Genomic DNA, 22,426 nt, shown 5'->3' with positions numbered 1-22,426 from the left:
CGGCCCCCGCCCCTCCCCTTGCGTCACCCCTCCCGCCCACCAATCAGCAGCCACCTCCTCCCCGTCACCCCGCCCATCAATCAGAATCCAGCTCCGTGGCCCGGACCACGCCCATCCCCGGAGAGGCCCCGCCCCAGGGGCACGGCTCCCCCCCTCTTCCCGCCCACCCACCAATCAGCAGCCGGCGGAAGGGGCGGGGCGAGACCCGGCAACATGGCGGCGGCGGGCGGCGCGGAGGCCGGTAACGGCGGCGGCGGTGGCGGCGCGGGTCTTGCGCTGGTGGAGGGCAGCGCCGGGCGGGCCGCCCGCGTCGGCGACCCGGGCGACCTGGTGGCGCTGGCACGGCAGGTGCAGCAGGTGAGGGCCCGGCCCGGCCTGGGGCGGCCCCGGTGCCCCGTGGGCCTCCCAGTGCGTCTTAGTGCTTTCCAGTGCCTCCCAGTATGGCCCAGTGTCTTCCAGTGCCCCCCCCCAGCGGCTCCCAGTATGTCCCAGTGCCCTGCGGTACCTTCTAACGTCCTCACGTGTGTCCCGGCGATTTCACTGTGTTCCAGTACCTTCCAGTTTCCCCCAGTATGTCCCAATATCTCCCAGTGTGGCCCAGTGCCTCCCAGTATGTTCTACTGCCCCCTCCCAGTGCTCCCCAGTAAGTCCCAATGCCTTCCAGTGCCCCACGGTACGTCCCAATGTCCCCACGTTTGTCCCAGTACCTTCCAGTGTGCCCCATTATCTCCCCATCTAGTGCCTCACAGTGCCCCCTGGGATCTCTCGATACCTCCCAGTATGTCCCAGTAACTCCTAGTGCCTCCCAGTATGTCCTGCTGCCCCATGCCTCGCAGTGTGTCCCAGTGCCTCCCAGCACCTGGGCCCCGCTCCTCGGCTGTCACCCACCGCCCCAGGGTGCTGCGTCCGTCGCCCAGCCGGGCGCCGCGCTTGCCCTCGCGGCCGCTCCCAGCCCCATTAAACCCTTCTGGGCGCCGGCGGGGTCCAAGGGGCCGTGGCTGCTCCCGGTCCTGACAAAACCCTGCTCTTCCTTACAGGCGGACGACTTCATCCGAGCAAACGCCTGCAATAAGTTGACCGTCATCGCCGAACAGATCCGCTACTTGCAGGAGCAGGCTCGGAAGGTGAGGACACAGCTGGTGGCTCGCCGCCTCGGTGTCGTCACCCTTTCTCCGTAGCTACTCTGACCGTTAGGAAGAAACCCGCTCCATCCTGTGCTGAGCACCCGCTGGCATTTAATATGAGTGTTTCCGGGATAATCCCTGTGCTGGACGTGACGCGTTCCACAAGAGCAGGGCTCTCTGGTGCTCGGTTTTGTCTCCCCTGTGCGGGCTGCCCCCGTTCTAGGATTTTGGCAGGGAAGCCAGCGATAGCCGGGCTGGGCGAAGAAGGGGGGATGGCGTGGGTGTTTGTTCACCAGCTGCGAGGAGAAAGGGAGGAAGATTAGTGTTCTTTTCATCATGTTCTTCATTGCAAGAGATTTGGGAGGAGGTGTGGCCCGGACGTGAATCATCGCCAGAAGCCAAGTAGAGAAGATTCAACGGGCAGATAGAGAGGGTTTGTTGTCTGGTGTCAGCTGGGGATGGGGGATGCTTTCGGGGTTTTTCCCCTTGTCCTCTGCACATCAGCGAGGACTTCTTCTCACATGGATTATCTCCTTTCACAAAAGGGGTGGGAGCTGACAGCTAGTCCAAAGCAGCTCCGGTGTCAGGAGAGATGACTTTGAGGAAACTCCTGTCCCCATAGTTTGTGGGTTTTGCTCTTGGGAGCGTTTGGCGGAGCAGGGTGACTACAACCATCTGGATGGTCACTCTGAGACGGATCTGAGCCCTTGGGAGAAGTGAGCTGTTATCTAATGATGGGTGGATCTCCGCTTCCCAGGTTGTCCCAGCTCATTTTCTTGAGCAGGCGGCTCCAGGAGCAAGCCTCGCCAGGGTTGGTTGTCCTGTTCGGTTCTGGCTTCACCCTTGGTGGTGAAATCATGGAGCTTGAAATCTGGAGTCAAAAATATATGTTTGAATGGGAAGAGATCTGCTGGTCACTGTGACTGGCCCATTGCCACCAAGGCAGCTACCTCACATAATCCCTTTCGTTAACTGATGAAGCCGGAGCTGTGGAGCAGTCGGCTGATGGAGCTAGGGAGCTGAATTCCCCTTTGCTGGGGGAGATTTGCTAGCCCTTCCCGAGGGGACCTCAGCAGGGAAGCTGTGTGTGGAGGAGAAGAACGGATCCAGCACCCCGTGGGGGCAGGCAGATGTGAACATGGGGCTGTGGTGAAGCAGAGGTGGAGGGTTTGTTGCTGCTTGGAGATACCTCTGCTTCTGTGGAGGGATGCAGGAGCTCTGAGGTCCGGATTAGCAGGGGAAATCTGGAGAAAAAAATGTCTCATCAGAAAGCATCTGCTTCTTGGGGCAAATATAGATGTGCTGCATGAAGCTAGACTTGGGCTGTGGAGGGCAAAGCCTGCGTGAGCAGCGTGTCTCGGGCTTGGACTGAAGGGGGATAGCGTGTTGTGGTTTTATTTCAAGCGTGGAAATCTTACATTTGTTTTTAGGTCTTGGACGAAGCTAACAGAGATGCTGATCTGCACCACGTGGCCTGCAATCTCGTGAAGAAGCCAGGAAACATCTACTACATGTACAGGCGGGAGAGTGGCCAGCGATACTTCTCCATCCTGTCTCCTAAGGTGGGCGATAACAGCGGCTGAGGAAGCAGGGAGGGGAAAAATTGAACATGCTTGGGTGCTTCTGGACCTCAGGCAAAAGCCCTGGCTTGATGAGGGGTATTTGCTGGCCCTTGCTCAATTGGTGTTTTTATTTTTATTTTTGTCCTTGATCATAGTACCCTGCTGGTATAAGAGGTATATTATGAAGCTCTCTTAGATCTCAGTAGAAAGTGGGCAAGAAAACTGTTGGCAGGTAGACCTGAATTCTGCCTTTTGGTCCCTGCGGTTCTTTGTCTGGAGATAACAAGCTGCAAACATGCCCTGGGCCTTCTCTGTAGGCTAGTCCAGCATGGCCGTCTGGCAGTACGGTCTGCTCAGATGCTTCAGCCCAACGGTTGAGTTTGTTTGCAGTCTGATGTTTCGTTTCTATGAGAAACGAGGACTACTCCGCTCCTGAGTTTTAGGGTTGATCTTGGAGAACCTGTCCTCCTTCCAGGCCACCCATTTTCTCACGAGCAGGTTGGAGACTCCAGAGCCAGGTCATTAATGATGAAATGAAGGACTCTAGTGACCTTTGTGCCCTGCTGCCGTCCTCAGATTGTGGCTAGAAAGGTGCCACAGCCCCGTCACTAGTTGTGGGTCACTTTTCTGTTCCATGTCTAGCTGGGACCAAAGATCTCAATCCACCTCTGGTGGGCCAGCCCAGCGTGGGCTGCTCTCCTTGAGAGAGCGGGCAGTTCTTCTGAAGTGTCCAGGTAAGAGCTCAAACGGGCGCCTGAAGCGGATTTTAATGCACTACAAAGAAAACAGAGAGCAAAGCACAGAGCCAGATGGAGGAGCTGTGCACGGGACAGGGTGAAAACCTGTCCCTAAACCTCCCCAGGTCAGCCTGGTCTCAGACTCAGGATAGCTTGACAGCTTGATCCTGTTTTTAGGTTAGAAAATGGGACAGCTGCGTGTAACTGGGACTGTCTCAACGGTGGTATGGCAATCCAGCACGGATAGCGAGGCCGAAGGACAGCCAGCATAGCCTGGCTCCGAAGGAAACTGAGTTGTGAGGTGAATCTGTCCTCTCTCCTCCAGGAATGGGGGACCAGCCCCCACGAGTTCCTCGGCGCCTATAAGCTCCAGCACGACATGTCCTGGACTCCCTTTGAGGATGTTGACAGACGAGATGCTGAAATAAACCTCCTGGACAAGCTGCTGAGCCGGCAGGCAGCGCTGCCTCCGTGTACGGAGCCCAACTTCCAGGGTCTCACCAAGTGACGCGAGCCACCACGACCGGATGGGACCTCTGAGCAGAGCCTCTGCGAGAGGACGGGCCAGCGGTGGCTGAACCGGAGGCAGGGCAAGGAGGGAGTTCCAGAAATGAAAACGCTGCTGCTGCCGATACTTGCTCTGTACTTTAATGAGACTAATTCCAAGTTCAGTCTTACTGGATTTTCTAGTGATCGAGTAATTTCGTTCTTTGACTTGTGCCAAGCTCTAGCGAGAGGCAGATATCAGATGGAGTCAGTCCAAGAGGGCTTGGGGCAAAAAGCAAAATCACTCGATGCAGATGTGATAGCGCTATGAAATACGTCCCACCTGTCCAGCTGTGCTGTACGACACTGCGTCCTGCGGTAGGTAATCATTTCAGGGCTGAAATGAAAAAGCACGTATTTAGGAAGCCCCGTGGCCTGGGAAGAGCAGCTGCAGCCCCAGACAAAAAGATGTGTCGTGATCTGAGCCTATGGGTCTCTCCCAGCAGTGTTCAAATCCCTGTGACTTCCATGTGGTGTGTCCTAGAGCTTTCCTGGCTGGGAAGAGCATCCTCCAAAGGACCACACGAGCTTCAGGCCGTTGGCCTGGCTGCTGTGGGTCGGAGCGGGGCTGTGCGCTCTTTGAAGGATGGGTGTTTCACAGCCCTCTTAGGTTTCCCTGGGCTTCCAGTGGCTGAGCTGCCAGGGAGGGACGGGGAACGTGCGGGGTCCTGCACTCTGTTTTCTACTGAGTGCATCTGTGGCAGAGCACTGGAAAAAATGAAATAAATCCATCTTGATGTCAGATGTACTGCCGTGACGGGCCCTGCGTCCTGCTTGCATGGACAGCGTCCCTTCTTCTGCTCTACCAGGGAGACTTGGTGGTGTGGTAGGACATCTCCTGTCTCTATCTTCCACCGGGTGCTGGGGAGAGGCAAAGATCAGAGCTCCTGAGGAGATCCCTCCGTCTGGGCAGCCATGTAGATCCCGTGGGGGTGCAGGGCTCCTTGGGTCTTGCCTGCAGGAGAGAAGCCACCTCTCCAATTTGGTGTCCCTTCAGCAGGGGACAGCTGCTCCTTTGGCCTCCAGCCCGCACGCACTGCGGCAGGCTTTTGTTTCCTCGCCGCTTTGCCTGGTGCTTTCTCTTCCGGTTGCGAGCGCAGTCCCCCCGTCTCCGAGCTCTCCTTGCCTTTGAGCTTCGCAGTTTTGCCCTCTGGCTGTTGCAGGATCAGCAAGTCCCGGCTGAGAAGTTGCAAATCACCTCCCGAACACCCGGTTTTACCAGCCGTGGCTGCCGGCGCCAGCAGCTCGGCTCCTCCGGCCTTCCCAGGTGAGGCAGTCGTGTTCGCTGCAGCCTCCGCATCCTCCAGCACCTGTAACCCCTATAGACAAATTTTTAGCTGGTAGATTTTTAGCTTTTCTGACCCAACGAGAAGCACGTGCCTGCTCGTCCGGGATTGCTTTCTCCCGGCCCCTGCACCGGGGGAGGCAGGATGTGCAGCCGGCTCGGCTCTCCCAGCGTCGCCTCGATTCGGGAGGTGATGAAGACGGTCTGCCCTGGAGCAAGTCCCAGCATGGGCCTGGCCAGTCTCGTTCCTGTTTTCTCGATGGGAAGCCCCACGGGAGCGGACGTATCCCACAGCCACACGTGCCGGGAGCCATTCTGGCTGCCTGGATCCGACCTGCCGGAAGACGTCCCGGTCTTGTGGAGGGGAGAGGGAGGTCAAGGCTGAACTCCCCACCAGCCCGAGCCTTTTCTTTCCTAGTTTTTTCCTCTTCCAGCTCTTCCAGATGCAATAGCTCGGCCCTGTCCCTCTGCGGTTGAGTCTTTGGTTGGCAGAGACCTGGTCCTCAGAGTCAACGCGGGACTTTTCGAGCAGTTTTTCCCAGCGCGCCCCTCCCTCACTAGGAGCGCTGGGCAGATAAAAAGCAACGTATTACTATTATTAGACCAGGGTATAATTAATTCCTTATCAAGTCGCAAGTGCCTAATTTGATGGGTTTTTTTCCTCCTTGTTGCATAGCCCCAGGCGTTATTTTACTGCATGTTATTAAATCTCAACTTGGAAGGCAGAAAGTTAATTACTGCACGGGTTTTTCCATGGTGCTAATTACGGTAGCAGCAGAGATCTCCGTGTGGGTTGATTTACGCTCCTCTGGGAAGAGGTATTCCTGCTCCGGTTTTATTTCTGTGGCAGCAATCGTTTTTCATCATTAAAATCCGTACAGTGACGTACATGTACAAGGGCAGAGGGTGATGCTCAGCCTCCTGCCCTTCGTGGCTGTGGGATTTGCTCACGTGTGCTTTTCTATTTTTCCAGCAAAGGCTCTGGCTCTCCGTCCCCTGTAATTCCCTGGCGTCCCTCTGCGGGTATATCCTGCGGTTCCTGGCACTTGCCGTTTGAGTGACAGCTGTCAGTCGCTGCTCGGGCCGACATCACAGCGGGCTGGTGCTCTTTGCCAGCGTGTTTCCGGCTGGTGGAGGGATCGCTCCTGCGTTTTCCTGCGCGCGGGAGCGCTCTCCTCTGCGGGAAGCGGGGACGAGGGCGCTGAATCCGCCTGCCGCTTCGCGGGGAGGCGATGCTGGAGAGGGGAAATCGGACGCCCTCGGTAGGCGGGAGGCCTGGCTCAAAGCCCACTTGCGGCCTCGGCGGAGGCGCTGAGCTCGCCCGGGCCGGTGCCGGCGGTTTGGAAGTAGCAGCTCGCCGGATTGCACTCGCGTTGCCGTCTCGGTGAGCAGCTGCTCTGATCTAATTAAAAGCAAAGAGCTGGAACAACATCAGAAATACGGGAAGATAAGTCAAGAGACGCTACTACGGAGCCAAGCAACCCATCCCGGGTAAAAAGGGCGAGGAGGGAGCTCCTGGTCCTGTGAGGGGATTTATTAACGGCTCGATGCTATAAACGGTACTGAGAGCACAGGAAACATCCCTCTGGTGTGATAAAAGCGGTTCCGCTCTTGTTTGCGGCCTTCGTTTGATCGCACATTTTGCAAAAGCGCGGAAGCAGGGCTGGGCATTGCAGGCTAAATCAACCCCAAAGCAGGTTTTTTCAGCCTCGCCAGACGGTTTGCAGCTGGCTGCATTAGGGATTTTGCACCGCAAGCTTTCTCCTGCTGCTTCCACGTTATCTTCTCGAGCTGCAATGCAAGACCGGCAGGTCTTCCCGGCTTTTAAGCATTTAATTAATCTAGACAAGTTTCCTCTTTCAGCCAAAAAGGCCAGGTTGCGAGTCCCGCTTCTCCAACTGGCAGCGCAGGGAGGAGATTTGCTTCCTGTGCTCTTGTTTCTGAAGAGTTGTTTTATTTTTTTCCTGCTATTTGGGGGAGGTTGATGCATATTTGGCATAATGGTATACGGCATATGGGCATTTGGCATATGGCCCCCGGCCTTGTCCTTGCAGGCCTTTGTGCCTGTCCTGTCCCCACCGAGAACGGTGTCGCGGGGGTGCGATCTGCAGAGGGGACCTTGTGCGTCTGCCGTGTTGTCCCGCAGTCCTCAGGGCGCACGCGCGACAGAGCACGCGCAGGATGGGGGCTCCGATCGCCTCCGAGGTGCACGTACCGCAGTGCAGACCCAGGGTGGGGGCTCCTGCAGCTGCTGGGGTGCATGCACGGTGATGCACGCCCAGGGTGGGGGCTTCTGCAGCTGCTGGGGTGCATGCACGGCAATGCACGGCCGTGCACGCCCAGGGTGGGTGCTCCTATTGCCGCTGGGGTGCATGCACGGCAGTGCAGACCCAAGGATGGGGGCTCCCGCAGCCCCCGGGGTGCATGCACGGCCATGCACATCTGGCATGGGGGCTCCCATTGCCGCTGGGGTGCATGCATGGCAGTGCAGGCCCAAGGATGGGGGCTGCCCACGCCAAGCTCCAGAGTGCAAGGGAGGCCGGGAGCAGCCGCCCCCCACCGCGGTGCTCGGCGCTGCAGGCGGCGCTGCTGGCGGCGGCGCGCGCGCTCCCGCCGGGGCGGCGCGTCCCCGCGGCGGGAGGGGGGGTGGTGGAGGGGGCGGGGCGAAGCGCCCCCTGCCGGCCGGGCGTCGCTCCGCCTCCCTGCCGCCGGCCGCGCCCCTCGGCTCCGCCCCGCCCGGTGCGTGATGACGTCAGCGGCGGCGTGCCCCTGTGCCTGAGCCGAGGAGACCCCGCAGCGAGCTGCCAACGCCCGGCGGAGACTGTGAGGTGAGAGAGCGCGGCGGGCCGGGCACCGCTGCCGCCGCGACCCCCGGGAGGGGCCCGCTCGGGCCGCCGACCCCGCCGACCCCCCCGCACCCCTCCCCTATTCTCTCTCCTTTTCTCCGCCGTTCGAGCAGCGCCCGCTGCCGGGCGCGGGCTGGGCCCGGCGGCGCGGGGAGCCGCCCTGCCGCGGGCGGTGCGGGGGGCTCCCGGGCCGCTTCCCCTCCCCTCCCCCCCTCACCTCAGGGCAACGGCCGGGGGGGGGAGGGGCGGCCGTTGCCAACCGTCGGGCGCGAGCGCCTCGGGGAAGGGGCGCGGGGGGAGGGGCGGCGGCGCGGAGCCTCCGCGGGGGGGCGGGGGAGCGCCGCGGAGGGGAGGAAAAAAACCCCCTAACCCCCCCCCCCCCCAAAAAAAAAAACAAATTACAGCACACTTGTGCGGTTAAGGGCTCGGCTCTGTGGGCTCTTCTTCCGGGAACGAGCAGCGCCGAGCGCCGCAGCGGTTCCGAGGTGCGGCACGGGGGCAGCCACTGTAGCAGGCCGAGCTTGAGCCGAAGGTAATGCAAAAAGTGCGCTGCCGCACGGGAAGGGCTTGGGAGCCGCTCCCTGGCTTTTGTCTCCCGCGGTGCCCGGTCCTGGGTTTCCTTGCCGGCCCCCACCGGGATTGTCGTGGTAGCAGTGCCAACTGCCGCCGCCGTTTTTGGCTGGGGTGGGAAGCCGGGGTTACTGTGAGGGGTGCTGCTGAGACCCCCTTTCTGCGCGTTGTCAAGCGTAATGCGTATAAACTCTTGCAACAAGTCACCTTTTCTCTCGCTGTGCTTAAAGGTGTCTTCTAGTTACTTATTAGCAACAATGGGAGACGCTAGTACAGCCAGGTAGCGCGGATGTAAATAACCAGTGTTGTGAAACGGGTGCTTCGTGGAGAATTGCAAAATGGCCAGAAATCGCGTTGCCTTGTCTGTGTGGCTACTGCAACCAGTAGAGCCAGAGCAGCTTTGCTCGGATCTCTTGACAAAAGCATACTGAAGACAAGGCCCTAATGAGGAGGCCATGTTAGATGACAACTGTGTAGTCAAAAGTAGTTCAGTCTGGCCATCTGTGGTTGTCTTTGTCTTATGTTCATCTGCGAATGTTTCCTCACTCCAGAAAAGGAGGTGTTAACTGTCTGTATTCAAAGTGTTAAATTGCAATGGCCCAAACACCCTTTTCTAGAAAGGAATTAAAAACCTGGATCAAGCTTCTCATATTGCTAATTGGAATAACTTAGTAAAGCACTTAAAGCTTGTCTCTTTCAGTTAGCAAAAGGTTCTCACGTAAAAATAACTTTAGATAGAAAGCTTTTGTATTCAGACAGCTATATGTAGAAAATGTGTTGTTCTGCTTTATAAAGCATTCTTTTATGTTAGTTTAGGATTACGGGGATATATAGGCAAATGCACCTTATGGATGTATGTAAGACTTGAATCAATATATTGGTAACTGCAGAAATGATTCTGTGTGTTTAAACTGTTCAATTATTATATGCTTTAGTAATAACGAGGAAGAGCATTTTTAAGTCTTGGCAAGAAGTAATAACCACCACTGTGCAAGATGAAACATGTTCATGGTTTGCTAACTTGTTCTGGACAGAAATCTTAATCGTTAGATTTATGTACTTTGAACTTGGTTATACATGATCTGCGACTGATGCTTTTAGTTACCTTGTTATACATCCTGCTTTGGTGTTTTTTTGTTGGCCTGAAAATGATGGCCGATTTGGGGAAGTTTGGTATGTTTTTAGTGTTAACATAGAAATGTTCTGTAAGTCCTACAGTGTCGGAGTATCTAAAATGGGAACTGTAGATCTACTAAAAGAACAATGGTAAGTAGAAGTGGAGTACCTCCGAAGCTCCTAGGGATTTCCCTGATGAGTGTGCAACTGTGATTTTCTTAACTTTCCTGTAAAATATATGTAAAGTCACTGTTGAATGCAGCACTAAGTAGACCAGTAGTCCTAGTATAAAAGTTCCCTTTAGTTAAAATGCAGCTGTAATACTAAAATAAATTTCAAAGGCTTATGAGCACAGACATTTTAAGTAAAAATTTTTTTCAACAGCTATCTGTTGTACCAGAAGTTTCGAAGTTCATTCAAATTACTGCTGTAGTTGGGTTGCAACTCTGTTTAAGGCTTCTGGGAACTCATACCGAAACATGCATCGCTACAGTTCAGATGTGTGTAACCCGTTTTACCCTAATGGTAGTGTTCACAAATAATTTTTAAAAGCTATGAACTTCTGCATTTTAGCTCCCTCTTTCCTCTGCCTGCCTCCTGTGGTCAGGCAAACTTTCACTCTGTCATTAAGCTAGGTCCTATGATTTTCAATGTTCCTAGCTCCTAGGGTAGAAAGTTTTGAGAAGGAATTTTAAGGGGGTGTAGTTATCCTCACTTGTGAGGCTTAATCCCCTCTGGGGAAAGTAGAATACTTCTTTTTGTACATGATTAGGGTGCTGCCAAATTAAATGGGCGTGAAATTGATTTTTAGTACTCCAGATAGCAAGAAACCCTCCTTATCCACTTAACATACTGCAGGCTTCCAGCTTGGCTCCTGTCACCTCTTTATGTTAAACGTATGACAAAAACCAATTTAAGTATTTAATATATGACAAATAAAACAACTTCTTGATGAGACAAGTTTTTATGCTGAGGCTTTAAAGAAATTTGAAGTAGGTAGACTTCTGAAAGTTGTTGTCATTTAATGAGGTGGGCATCTAACTTTAAGCTCTGGAAGCTCATACTGTATTGGCTAAGGGCATCCATCAGAAAAGATTACCGCTAGAATTGGTATATGAGACTTTTTTTTGCAGAGTATTTCAGAGGGCTAAAACTTGGCATGAAGTTATTCCTCCCTGAAGGCATGCAGCCGCCTGAATGTAGTCCCTACCTGCCTTGAAAAACTCTTCTGGAGTCCGTGCTATATCTTTATGATAGTGTGCAGATAAATGCCTGAAATTGGTGAGAGAAGGCAAGAAAGTGGTAGAACTGGAATTAGGGCAAGATATTTTGAGGTTCTGGTAGTGTTTCCTGTAGATAGTTAATGGATGAAAGAGCTAGGTTTGTTTACCCAGTCCTAAGTATGCAGTAAAATTAAAATGGTGAATACAAGAGGCAGACTTTCAATATTGTTGCCATGTAATTGATCTTTGTAATTTTCCTTTCCAGTTTCAGATAATGTTTTTCGTTGTTTTTTAAATCATCAAAATAGTATTTGATCTGTTTTCTCATCTGTCAGTAAATTAGCTGTCCTTTTCTTGAGAGTGACTTTTTCTTCTAAACAAGTGACTTTATAAAGAGAAAATGAATCAGTTTTGCAAAAGCTTTTAAGAGCTGTTGTTCTATTTTTTTAAGCTATTGTACTGTTAATTCACTCCATTACTTTGAGTGTTATGCCATAATTCTTAGCATGAGACATGCTCTGTATTGCCTCCTGTTCTCTAGCTAAAAGAGACAAATATATACCTTTCTTTTGAAACAGTGTCTATTACAGTAACCAAGCAGCTTCCTCTGAACCTTTCTGTCTGAAAGTGGTGTGAAGATACTACATTCTCCTGTGCTTGTGGTGAGATTGTGTGGTATCAGTGCATGTTTTCTAAATGTAGACCAAACTATGAAAAGGTGAAGGTTCTTCTGCCAAACTATTTACAGTATTAAGGCAAACCTCCATGTGTGTAGTGGAGTAGGAATAATGGAGGTCCGGAAGTGGACTGCTGGGTACAACTAGAGAGGATTATTTTCACTTGTGGTGCCATGGTAGTATTAAAGGTTATGGTTGCTTGCATTAGCTTGATTTATAACAACCTTTTTTGAACTGCTCGGTTCTTCTCAAGTTGAAAGATGCTGTGCCATGTTTTTGGCCAATGAGCACTCTGTTTTGGGAAAAAATGACAAAAATGCTTCTGCAGTTTTGACTGCAATGGAAAAAGGCATCTGCTACTTTGAAAACTTTTGTAGCTGTTTGGATTGGGTCAACTGTGGTCTGTGAACAACTGAATGTAGAGAGCTGAATAGGCCTTGTTGTGGAAAGGTTACATCTTGGTTTTGGATGTGGCAATAGACATTCTTTGGTTGCAGTTCACCTTTTGCACATTTGGAACAGTTAGCCTGAGTTTGGTGATTTTAATGCTAGTGGAGCATTGTGGATTTAAAGGCTTAATTCCTGAATATCTTGTAGAGGGACTCTCAGAAGGATCCTCTTCGATTTCCTATTTGGGATGGGATGTGTGTGGGGAGGTGTTACTTCATCGTGAGTGGCTTCTGCATTTACCTACTGCTGAAAAACTGCCAATTGCCCAACAGGCTTTTCGTCTTGCTGTCTAGGCCACGATCGATCCTTGCAGTGCTGGTGGTTTGCCTTTGCTGCTGAACAAGGGAAGGGTGGTTCCAACTGCTCTGGTTCCTTCCTGTGGTTAGGTGAGTGCAGCAAAACCTGTGTTTCTTCGGTTCTGGTTTTAGCTAGTTTTCCAGCTATTTCATTAGTTTTAATGGCTATACCAAGGTAGCTCAGTGTCGGAGAAAAGTCTCTTTTGGAATGTTTTTAACAAAGCTTCATCTCTCTAGTCCTTCGAAAGTATGTTGCTAGTAGGCCTGAGCCAAAAAACGCTGCTTCCTTAAGGCACCCTTTAGGCAGTCTGCGTGCACAGAGCACCAGCAGCTGTCTCATTCCCTGAACATAGTGGGAATGAAGAGTGATTGGTTGCAATTATATGCATATAGGGTACTTTCCACAATGCAAAAATGTGCACTGAAATAGGGAACTTCTGCCAGTGGTCTGTTTTACCAATGAACTGTGGTTGGCCATGGGTATAGGGAGAGGAAATGTTGAGACCGGTGGGCATAGGCATCTGTTAATACGTACAAATGGAAGTATAGGTAAAAATATAGCTTGTATTCTCAAATGTCAGCAGTATGAAACTAAGTTAATCCAGATGGGTCTCTTTAATGTGGTTTTAAAGTACTGAACAGGATTTTGTTGCATGGTAGAGTAAAATGATTTCCTGTAAGGTATAAAAATTCAAGTCAAGAGTAATAATTTAAGACAAAATGCCTTTACCAGCACACGACTTAAAATGTAAGCATGTTCACTTTTTCTGTGGTAACCCTGGGGGTGGTTTTTTCTGCCTGTGGCAGCTGGTTCTGACGGACAGTGCAACTTTAACCAGAACAATAACTAAGAACTTTATAACAAACTCAACAGAAAAAGGCAAAAATGGTCTGTGCTATGAAGTGGGGTAGATTTAGCAATGCCCATGGTAAAAGCATGTGAACAAATGCAAGCATTGCTGCTGTCGCACAAGTTAAGCTGTTGTTGTGCAGCAAGCTTATTCATCCTCTGACCAGGCTTTATGGGCTTGTTTTCAAGTTCCTTAGGATGAAAATGCAATGATATGGTTATCACCTTCTTTTTTTGAAGTTGTAGAACCTGAAACATCTGAAATGCTACTAGTAGTTTAGATTCAGACTTTCAAAATATTCCCCTGCTCCTCCTGCCCCACAACTCACTTTCTATCTTTTGTGTGTCTCTAGTTTACCAGTTTGGGGAGACTTTATGAAATTGTACAAAAGTAGCTGTCACTTCTCACATAGAGAACTTAACAAAAAAAAGCTAAGTTGCTTATAAGTGTAGAAAATATCAGTTGATATGAGACAGTTGTATTTTGAGAAGAAATCTTGTACTTCTCCCTTACTAATTCAAACTAACTTGTTCAGAAATGGTTGCTTCAAAACACTGCTGTGGGACCTCAACAGCAGAAATGTCTGGATATGCAAGCTCTGTAAACTGGCAAATTTAGAAGAATACGTGCTGGGGATCTTGCGGCACCTGCCCCTTAAATACAGGTTTCTGTAAGGATAGCAAATTTTTTGTGGGTTTGTAGTATGAAATCAGTTTGAGAGCTAAGTAGGTCTGTCTTGGTGCCAGACCAGCTGTGTTGGCGATAAGTTTGGCATGGGCTCCGATGTCTCTTGAGACAGCTCACTGTTGTGGGCCTGCTTGAGTGTTTCCTGTTCTTGTGCCTAATACTAGGCTGAGATTGTAGGTGTGGGCAAGGGCATGAGGAGACGACTGCCAATGTGCTATGTTGCTATGATTCTTCTGAACTTCTGATTGAGACTAGCGGACCAGTATTCTGTAGATGATGACAGATGCTGGATCTTTACCAGAATCTTATGTTAGTCTTTGATACTGACTGCTTTATAGTATAACTTTTTTTTTGGCTGTATGTCTCATTATCAGACAATTTCCATATAAAACAAATAGCAACACCTTTTTTGGAGATGGTTCTCCCTTGTGGAGGTCAAATTCTGGAATAGTATTTAAAGGATTGTCTGAATAGTGGCAGGTGGGGAAAAAAATGTTAAAAAGAAGGATCTTGTCAAGACCCTGAGTTGGCATGGTAATACCTACAGGCTTGTTTCATAAGCAGGTCCCTTCTGTTCTTTGCAGGCTTTACGTTGGCCTTTGACTCACCTTCTTCTAAGGGAGTGCAGTTGTTGTACTGGTTTGTAGCTTTATTCTTTTTTTTTTTAAGCTCCAGTTTTTTAGAAATTAAACACCCAAGCCTTAAGCTGAATTGGGAACCTTTGGGAGCAAGTGGAGGCATTTGTGTATATGCCTTGTGTGCCTGCAACAGTCTGAGCTATGGACAAAGTGGGCAGGTAATCTCAGGCCCCAAGTGGTTCAGAGTGTAAAATACAGTCTTATAAATTTCACTTACCGTGTTACTAGCATAGAAGTAGCAAATGACTATACTCAGGGATCAGATCATCCTCTGAAGAAAGGTTCCTGGCAAACTGGAAGGTGAAAACTGAGCTTTGATCTGTAAGACTTAGATAACTCAGCAAATGGCTGCTGTACACCTGTAGGGAAAAATGCCATGGTAATACTGCTCTTAAAAGCAGTTTTGCTTTCTGTGACTGTTATGGTCTTTCTGGAATTCAGCTGTTAATCAGAGAGCTGCTTCTGCTTGTGTTTCCCGCCTTATACTTGCGACAGTATCGTTGTTATCAAGCGGTCCAAGGTCCTTTAACTATAGTGTTGACAGCTAAACTTATGCGGTTTCTGTGTTAGTGGTCTCTGATCTTTAAAGAGAAGTGGCACATCATGTGCCAAGGACCTCTGAGGTGGAGCAGTTGGTGCTGCTATACCAGACTTGTAATGTAGACATGCAATATAGTACCTCCTCTGTATAATACCGGTGAGCGTCTCTGTGATGGGGAATACTTCATTGCTCAGATCATAGTGCCTGGCTATGCCTTGTGCCGCTGATTTGGGTGACTTGCTGTTGCTTTAAAAAGCAAAAATGTTACCTTGTAGTGGGCACAGAGTGGGTGACGTAGGGGAAGGATCCTGCTCTTGTGTGAAAGTAGTTTCCCAGTCTTGTGTGAAGTGCCTTAAAGTGGATGTGAATCATCTAGGGACAAATGGCCAGATACATGTATAAGTAAATGCAAGTATTTGTATGTCTTTTTTAATAAGATATGAACTGATAGTGGCTTGGAAGGGTGAAAGTGGATAACGGAGGTCAGCATGAGTAAAATCCTGTTAATATTGTTGTTCATTTCATTGTGGACTCATGACTGCTTTGACCCCAGAGGAGTTAAATGACTAATCTAAGTTTGCTGTAAAATTGCACTTCTTGGAGAAAATAAAAAAATCTTCATGGCTTATTTTTAGTCTTCAGAAATGATTCTGCTTTTCTTGTTTTAGCCTGGACCAGGCTCTCAGAACAGGATCTGAAGCTGTGACAGACTGGTTAAGCGTAGACTTGCAAGTTAATGGTGTGTACTAAAGAACATCATGAAATGGGTTCTGGTCATGAGCCTGCAGTTGTTTGCAGCAAACTGAGTTTAGCTGGTACATGTGATGAAATGGCAGCATTACACTACTGCATGAAAGAGGAAGTTGTGATGCTGCTGTGGCTTGACAGGAAACTAATACAGGATGTGCAGACAGATTTGACAGCTTGGTTTCCTTTGGCTGGAAGAAATGTACACATTTAACCTGAAAACAGACATCGGTAGTTTAGAAGGAACCTACGAAGTTTGAAGACTTGTGGTTTCTTTAACAATAACAGCAGTTACTTGTACTGCAAGTGTGAAGGCAAAGATAATGCACATTCTTACTTGGGTTAGTAGGGAGCACAGATTATGTATGAAGACCCACAGAATTTCACTATTCCTTTACAGTCAGTAATACATATTTCTACTAGAATGTTGCAGGCAGGTCTTAAACTCAGAAGTTCCCATAGCAACACCACGTTTCATGTGCCTGCCAATAAAATGGGAAAATTAGGGTGGTGCAAGAGGGATTGTGGCCCTCAGTGTCAGGATGTATTTGGAGTAGTATTTCTCACAACTTGTGCTTAGTAAATGGGAGAATGCTATAGGTACCACATAGATTCGCAGAGTGGGAAGGGCTGAAGAAATATCAGTGTCTTCTGGTGTATATTCAGACCTGTATGGAGAAGGTGCAAAATCTTTGAGTTTTCCTTGGTGTAGATACAAAAATAGGTAGTCCTTCCTATTGCAATATCATATTGGAGGCTTATTTCACTGTTCATTATATTACTTAAATCTCTCAGTTACCACTTTTGGGGATTAATCCTAAATGTACACAGGTGTAACCAGGCTTTAAAGCAGGCTTCTGTAAAATGGGTCTGTTCAATCTGAAATAGGACCGTCTAATGAATTTGATAAAATTTAGCAGTCTTTGTAATCCACGGTTTCCAGGATGCTAGGTGAAGTGCTACATACTGTTGAATTCTGTGAAATCCCAGCAGTGTGATCACATGTTGAACAAGCTAATAAGCAAAAAATCTTAAAAGTGTCATCAGTTAACATGTGCCTTACTGAAGCATTGGGGATTTTGTGATTGGAATACCAAAGAGGTTTGAAAAAATCAAATCAATTTAGGTTAAAAAGTTGCCTTTTTGCATTAGATTGACTTGCATTATATTTCCAGTCTTTATCAGGTCTCCTGTCTGGGGTTGGCCAGATGGCTCACAACTACATGGCTCACAGTCTACTCACTGCACTCAGACTGGGATGATTTCACCACTTTCTGGTCTGTTTGAATTCCTCCAGATTGTTAAAGTTACTTGAAGTGCTTTGCAATCCTCCTGGGTGTTGTATGCGTAGACGTTCTTAGATTAGGTGCTTTAGCAAAGAAACCTTTTAACTTCTTTGTTTTCCCTTTACCAGTGTTTCACTTTGGAGATGAGTAAATCTCTGCTTGTATCCTGCATTGGACTTTTTTTAAAGTTATCAGTGATGTATGTGTATCTAAATGTTTTCCTGTGGAAGAGTAGGCCCTGGCATAGTGAATCTAAGCCCCCTAACAATGAGCTTATTTTTTTTAGCTGTGTTTTGTGGACCTGTTAGAAGTGGAGAACACAAACTAGTTCATCCAGCTAATCTGGAAAGCCTTCTAATCCAATTTATTGGTGGGAAAGTGGAGTTGTTGAATAAGACTTTGGAGGCCTATGCTTAAGATTCTAAATCTATTTAAAACTTGGACCACCTTTAAACACCATCTGTTTAAAAATGGGCCAACCACTTTTTTAAGTTTTTTACCTTAAGATATGCTTGTGTGAACGTGGATGCCTCTTCATCCTTTACGGAAGTAACCCTGAAGTGTCTAGTGGGTTTCACTTCCATGTGGGAGGATTTAAATAGCTGTGTGAGAGAAGTGGTAGTCACTTGGCACATAGAGAACTTGCAGTGGGCCAAATAATTTTTTTTTTTTTATGGTAAGTTGTTAATTTCTTTACTTAAACCCAGACAAGCTACTTGTCCAAACCCCCTGTTGTGCAGTTAAGGGTTCTTGTGCTGCACTTGAGTTCTTCCAGAGTGCTGATACCAGAGTGAGGCCTAAGGTTATTTACACTCTGTTCTGTTTTCACTGCCAAAAAGCTTAAAGGATCAAGTCACCCGGTAGAGAAAGGTGCAGCGGAGTCTGGTATGAGGTCAGTCTTTGCCTCACGCTCAGTAATGCGTAATGCAGGGTGGTACACATTTGAATCAGAATGATAGGTATCAAATTAACCCTTTGCTTTGGGAGTGAGTTTGAGGTGTAGGGTGAGAGTAACAGTGCCTTTGTATGAAATACTCTTATACTGCTGGTGTTCTCTATTGTACAAGACTAATTATGTAGATGAAGTTAATTGTTCTGTGCAAGAATTGAAATCGGCTAATGCAAGCGTATTGCAGTCTAAGTGCAAGGCATCTGTATAGCTTGTATTTTCAGTTTTTAGCTTAAGAATTTTGACATGAGCTCTTACCAGAATATAACAGCTTTTCTCGCAGAGCCAGTATGGTAAGTTTTGGCTGTGGCTAAAGGCAGGAAAAAGTGAAGGTTTGTGGGACAGGTATTTGATCTGTTATGCTTTGATATTTTGATTTAATTTTGTTGCTGTGCCCTTAATGTTCTCTAGAGAAACAAATTTGAAAAATAAAACATGTCCTTTCTTATGATGGCGTATGTGAGCTTTTCTTGTGCATATGCAGCATTCTGAGATTTATAGTTAATCATGGATGGATAAATTGTAATGGATTGGATGAGCTGCTGAGTGCTGGATTCTTCCATTTGTACGCTTGCCAGGTTATGGAAAGATGGACTTGAAGTAGATGAGTAACTTGCAAATTATGGGTAAACAAGGAAATACATGTTTTTTGGAGCGGGCGGGAGGGACCAGGAAGGGATGGAAAGAATATAGAATGAAGGAGGATCCCTCTGCCAGTGGGAGGACACAACAGAAAGTGAGATTAGGTTCCCTCTAAGGGGTGGCCCCACAGGGTGCTGAGGCGGGAACCACAGTGGTGTTAACCTGGTGATGGGTGTTCTCATTTGTTGTGATCACACCTGGGATGACCAAAGATGGCAGGAGCAGAGATTTCTTGAGTTTGGGTGGGGTGGGGTAATGAATGTCAGTTGAAACTGGCAAAGCGTACAAGAAATGGATGTGAAATCCCATGTGGAAAGCTGTTTCCTGCTCCATTTATTAACCTTGAAAGGAATTTGCAAAGGCCTTGCCCATGTTGTGTAGCCACATGACTGAATAGTTATCCTTGGGTCAATCCCAAACAAGAAGCAGATGATAGTGCCTCACTGAATGGGTAAGACTGGCAGGCTAGTGAGGCACACTAATAATGGGGCTTGTTTTAAACTGGAGTGTGCTTGAGTTGGTTAGCTGGACCTAGTGTCAGTTTTGAAAACATAGCGGTCAGGTACGGCTACGCAACTACATGCTTTACACTTTCTCACAGAATGGGAGAGTCCTTTCCTGTGAAGTTTCTGTGCTGTATAGTTCAGATGACAACTCTTGCCCTTTCTCTGCTTATGTTTTTGATGTACCCCCTTTGCATTATTTTACCAGTATGTAAACGCAGGCAGTTATTCCACTGTGTCTGTTACAGTATTGCTGGTGTTAGTATCCTGAGCTTCATTTGATTCCTTCTTTGTGAAATCAGTTCTTCTGTCTTGAAGGAAACAAACTCTTAAAAAATCTGCTTAACAGATTACTTGGCCCTTTTAACCTTTTCTAAATGTGTATCCTGTCTTAATTTGGGACTGAGCTGGTCTGTTCCATGGCCTGGTTTCTTACTACTGACTTTGTTATTCTAAAACTTGACTTTTCCTCTGTGATTAGTGAACCCGTGTGACAAGGCAGAGTTATGCGAGTACATTAGCAGTTGGGGAAGTACTTTACTAGTATTACTTAGATATAAACAGTCAAGCTGACCTGAACATGGGAAATGCCTTTTGAAATGGAGATGGTAACTTTGAATAAATGCATGTTTGCTTCAGGGCCAAATTGTTAGAGCTTATTGTAGTATTAATGAAGGGCCTGCTCATATGGCTTTAGTGTGCATACTGCTGATCTTTCTGTGTGGACATCGGGGTCTGTAGAAGTCAGATTCTATTATTTTGATGTTGAAAGATGGCACCAGGTAGAGGACTAATGATACTACCTGATGCCTGTGTAAATCCTTCATAGTAGAGGTCTTTGTGGGCATTGAAAGAAGACACATAAATGGCAGTGTTGTGAGTGGGTAACTTACCAGTTGCTGATTGACATCTTGTTCTGAGAAAGCATCTTTGCTGCCATTTCCTAAAACTGGCTGCTCGTGGATCTGTTCCTGGCTTGGTGGGAAAGGTTGCAATTAGTGTTTCCTTACAAGTACTATTTTTAGGAACTCTTGAGAATGTTTACCCTGAAGATAGCTGGCTCTGTCTAAATCGACATGAGCATGCCTGCAGCGTTTAAAGAAAAGCTGGTAATATGGTGTGATTCAAGTCATGAGCAATTTTCTTCCCATGCCGACTTTGGCCAGCATGGCAATGTGATGTGCAGTAGCAAATCATGTTGCTGAGACCAGAGCACTCAAAAGCCTGGAACTGCATTATCATCTTTTCCAGATCACTAAAAAGTCAAATCCAAAGGGAGTGTCCAAATGCATTGGTCTGTGGGGATGGATTAGATTTTTTTTTTTTTCATGCAGTTGCCCAGAAATGAGAGCCATGGCAACATCCTTGCTTGAATACAGCATCATCACCTTTGTGGCAGTGAAGTTGCTCTGGTGCGTGTCACTTCTTGGCCTCTGTCCCTGCACTCTGGCAGAGGATAACTCAGTTTGAGAATCTTTGCTGCTGTAAATATTACTTCCAATAGGTCAGAAATGTTGAAAGTCAGTGAGAGTTTTGCTCCTAGGCTTGCTGGGGTCAGGATTTCACACCTGTATGTGAAAGAATGGTCAAAAGCCTCGTACTTTTCTAATTAAAGTAATATACTAATGCAGGGCAGTTGTGTCTGACACTGGAGATAGTTAACTAATGTTTGGAAGAGGTCTTAGTGGCAAATACTGATTTGATTTCATATGCTGAAGTCTGTGTAAGCTGGGACAGTGTTGAAGTAGCTGGCTGTATTATGATTTTGTAATGTCTGGAGAGTAATACAATTCCTTGGGAACTGGATGCCCTGCTGAACTCCTCAGCTCTGTTGGCCACTTCAAAGTGGGAATCAAGATGCATGTTAAGTAGCGACTTTAACCAAAAGATTGTAGAACTATACTTAGACCTTCCAAAGAAAAAAAAAAGAAAAATCATGCTTAAATGTCTGTACCTGTGTATTTTTATCCCGTAAACTAGTTTCAAAGCTCATACTGCTGTTATTTCCTGCTGAGCTTTTTTTTACCAAAGCGCTCCCCTCTAGAGGAAAGATTTCTTGGAAAGTGTGTATGCAACTTAGCAGCTCTTGAGACCCACGCTTGCACTTCCAGCTTTTATTGCATCTAAGGCTAGATCCTTCCATGTATTAAAAACCAAGTCTGAAAACATCTAAAGACCTTTTTTTGCCCTAATTCCAAGTGACTGAGCAAGAAAACACACTGTATATTAGAGTGACTGGAATTACCTAGTTCTTATTCCCAATGTGAAAAGTGACAGTGTCAAACATAGTCTTAGCTGGTTCTTGACAATTGTGTGTAGCAGGGAGACTGCCTATAGGGAGGATGTATTTTGAATTTATGAAAGTAAGTAACTTGCTGCCTTGTAGAAGGACAGCACCAGTTGCACTTCATTGTCAGTTTAACAAAACTAATGCAGATGTGCCAGAGTATCAGGCCCAAGCTTCCTCCCTGTGAGAACTGACATGCTTCTGGTTATGAACTTACCTGTGTTGCTGAGGCTGTTCTCAGGTTTAAAAGGCATTGAATGATTCAATTTTTAGACATGCAAGAGGCCTGTTGTCTTTTTAATGTGATAATGTGCGAGTGGAAAAGGAAAAACTCTTGCTTTTTTTTTTTTTTTTTTTTTAGTGTGTTGAATTGCTTATTAAAGACTGATGTAATTGCTCCTTTCCTGCCACAGTTACATGACCTTTGGTCATGAATGAGGCATTACAAGTGAGTAGTAGCTCACTGTAGCTGAGTCCCCAGGTAGTAACTCACCGTGCCTTTTCCTGTGAGCTTTTTTTCTACTAGAAGATACCTGCTTGTCACTTCCTATTTGCTTGTAAAAACCTACTGGCTAGTAATATGCTGCAGTACGTGTAGTCTATCTTCTTGTATATGCGTGGTCTTCATGAAGTTATGTTGAAGTGGTCGTTTTGCCCAAAAGAGAAAGGTATGCATGTGGATATAAACTTGAACTTAAATGAATGTGGGGGGGAAACATGTCAGCAAATTTATCTGCCTAAAACTAATCAGTTTCGGTTCTGTAAAACTGGGGATTTTCTGGAAAACTCTTTTTGACAAGGTTAGCATTCTTGTAGTTTTGGTTTTGAATCCTGGGCTTGTGAAACTATTAGGCAGTTGCTTG

General features: G+C 47.7%; 2 protein-coding genes across 6 annotated transcripts in view; both read left to right on the top strand.

Moving 5' to 3' along the window:
- The first annotated feature begins 213 nt into the window (after positions 1-213).
- On the top strand, positions 214-6,156 carry C26H1orf50 (chromosome 26 C1orf50 homolog). The gene is made up of 5 exons (XM_067310938.1): positions 214-357; positions 1,038-1,124; positions 2,555-2,686; positions 3,749-4,287; positions 5,133-6,156. Exons 1-4 carry the CDS (start codon positions 214-216, stop codon positions 3,929-3,931), a joined length of 546 nt encoding a protein of 181 aa, XP_067167039.1. The 3' UTR covers positions 3,932-4,287; positions 5,133-6,156.
- Positions 6,157-8,016: 1,860 nt separating this feature from the next.
- The window catches only part of CDC42 (cell division cycle 42), a 30,130-nt gene continuing 15,720 nt past the window's right edge, over positions 8,017-22,426 (top strand). For 2 of the 5 annotated variants that reach the window (XM_067311219.1, XM_067311221.1), the window contains exon 1: positions 8,017-8,082. The gene's annotated coding sequence lies outside the window, so the exon portion shown is untranslated. Of the gene's footprint in view, positions 8,083-8,496; positions 8,633-12,422; positions 12,523-22,426 lie in introns of those variants that run through there. The other 3 variants (XM_067311220.1, XM_013959859.2, XM_013959858.2) reach the window with 3 other exon arrangements.

The sequence above is a fragment of the Apteryx mantelli genome, chromosome 26 (assembly GCF_036417845.1).
Source record: "Apteryx mantelli isolate bAptMan1 chromosome 26, bAptMan1.hap1, whole genome shotgun sequence".
In the NCBI taxonomy this organism is placed as follows: Eukaryota; Metazoa; Chordata; class Aves; order Apterygiformes; family Apterygidae; genus Apteryx; species Apteryx mantelli.
Note: the sequence above shows the minus strand (reverse complement) of the source record. Positions and strands in the feature narration are given on the sequence as shown.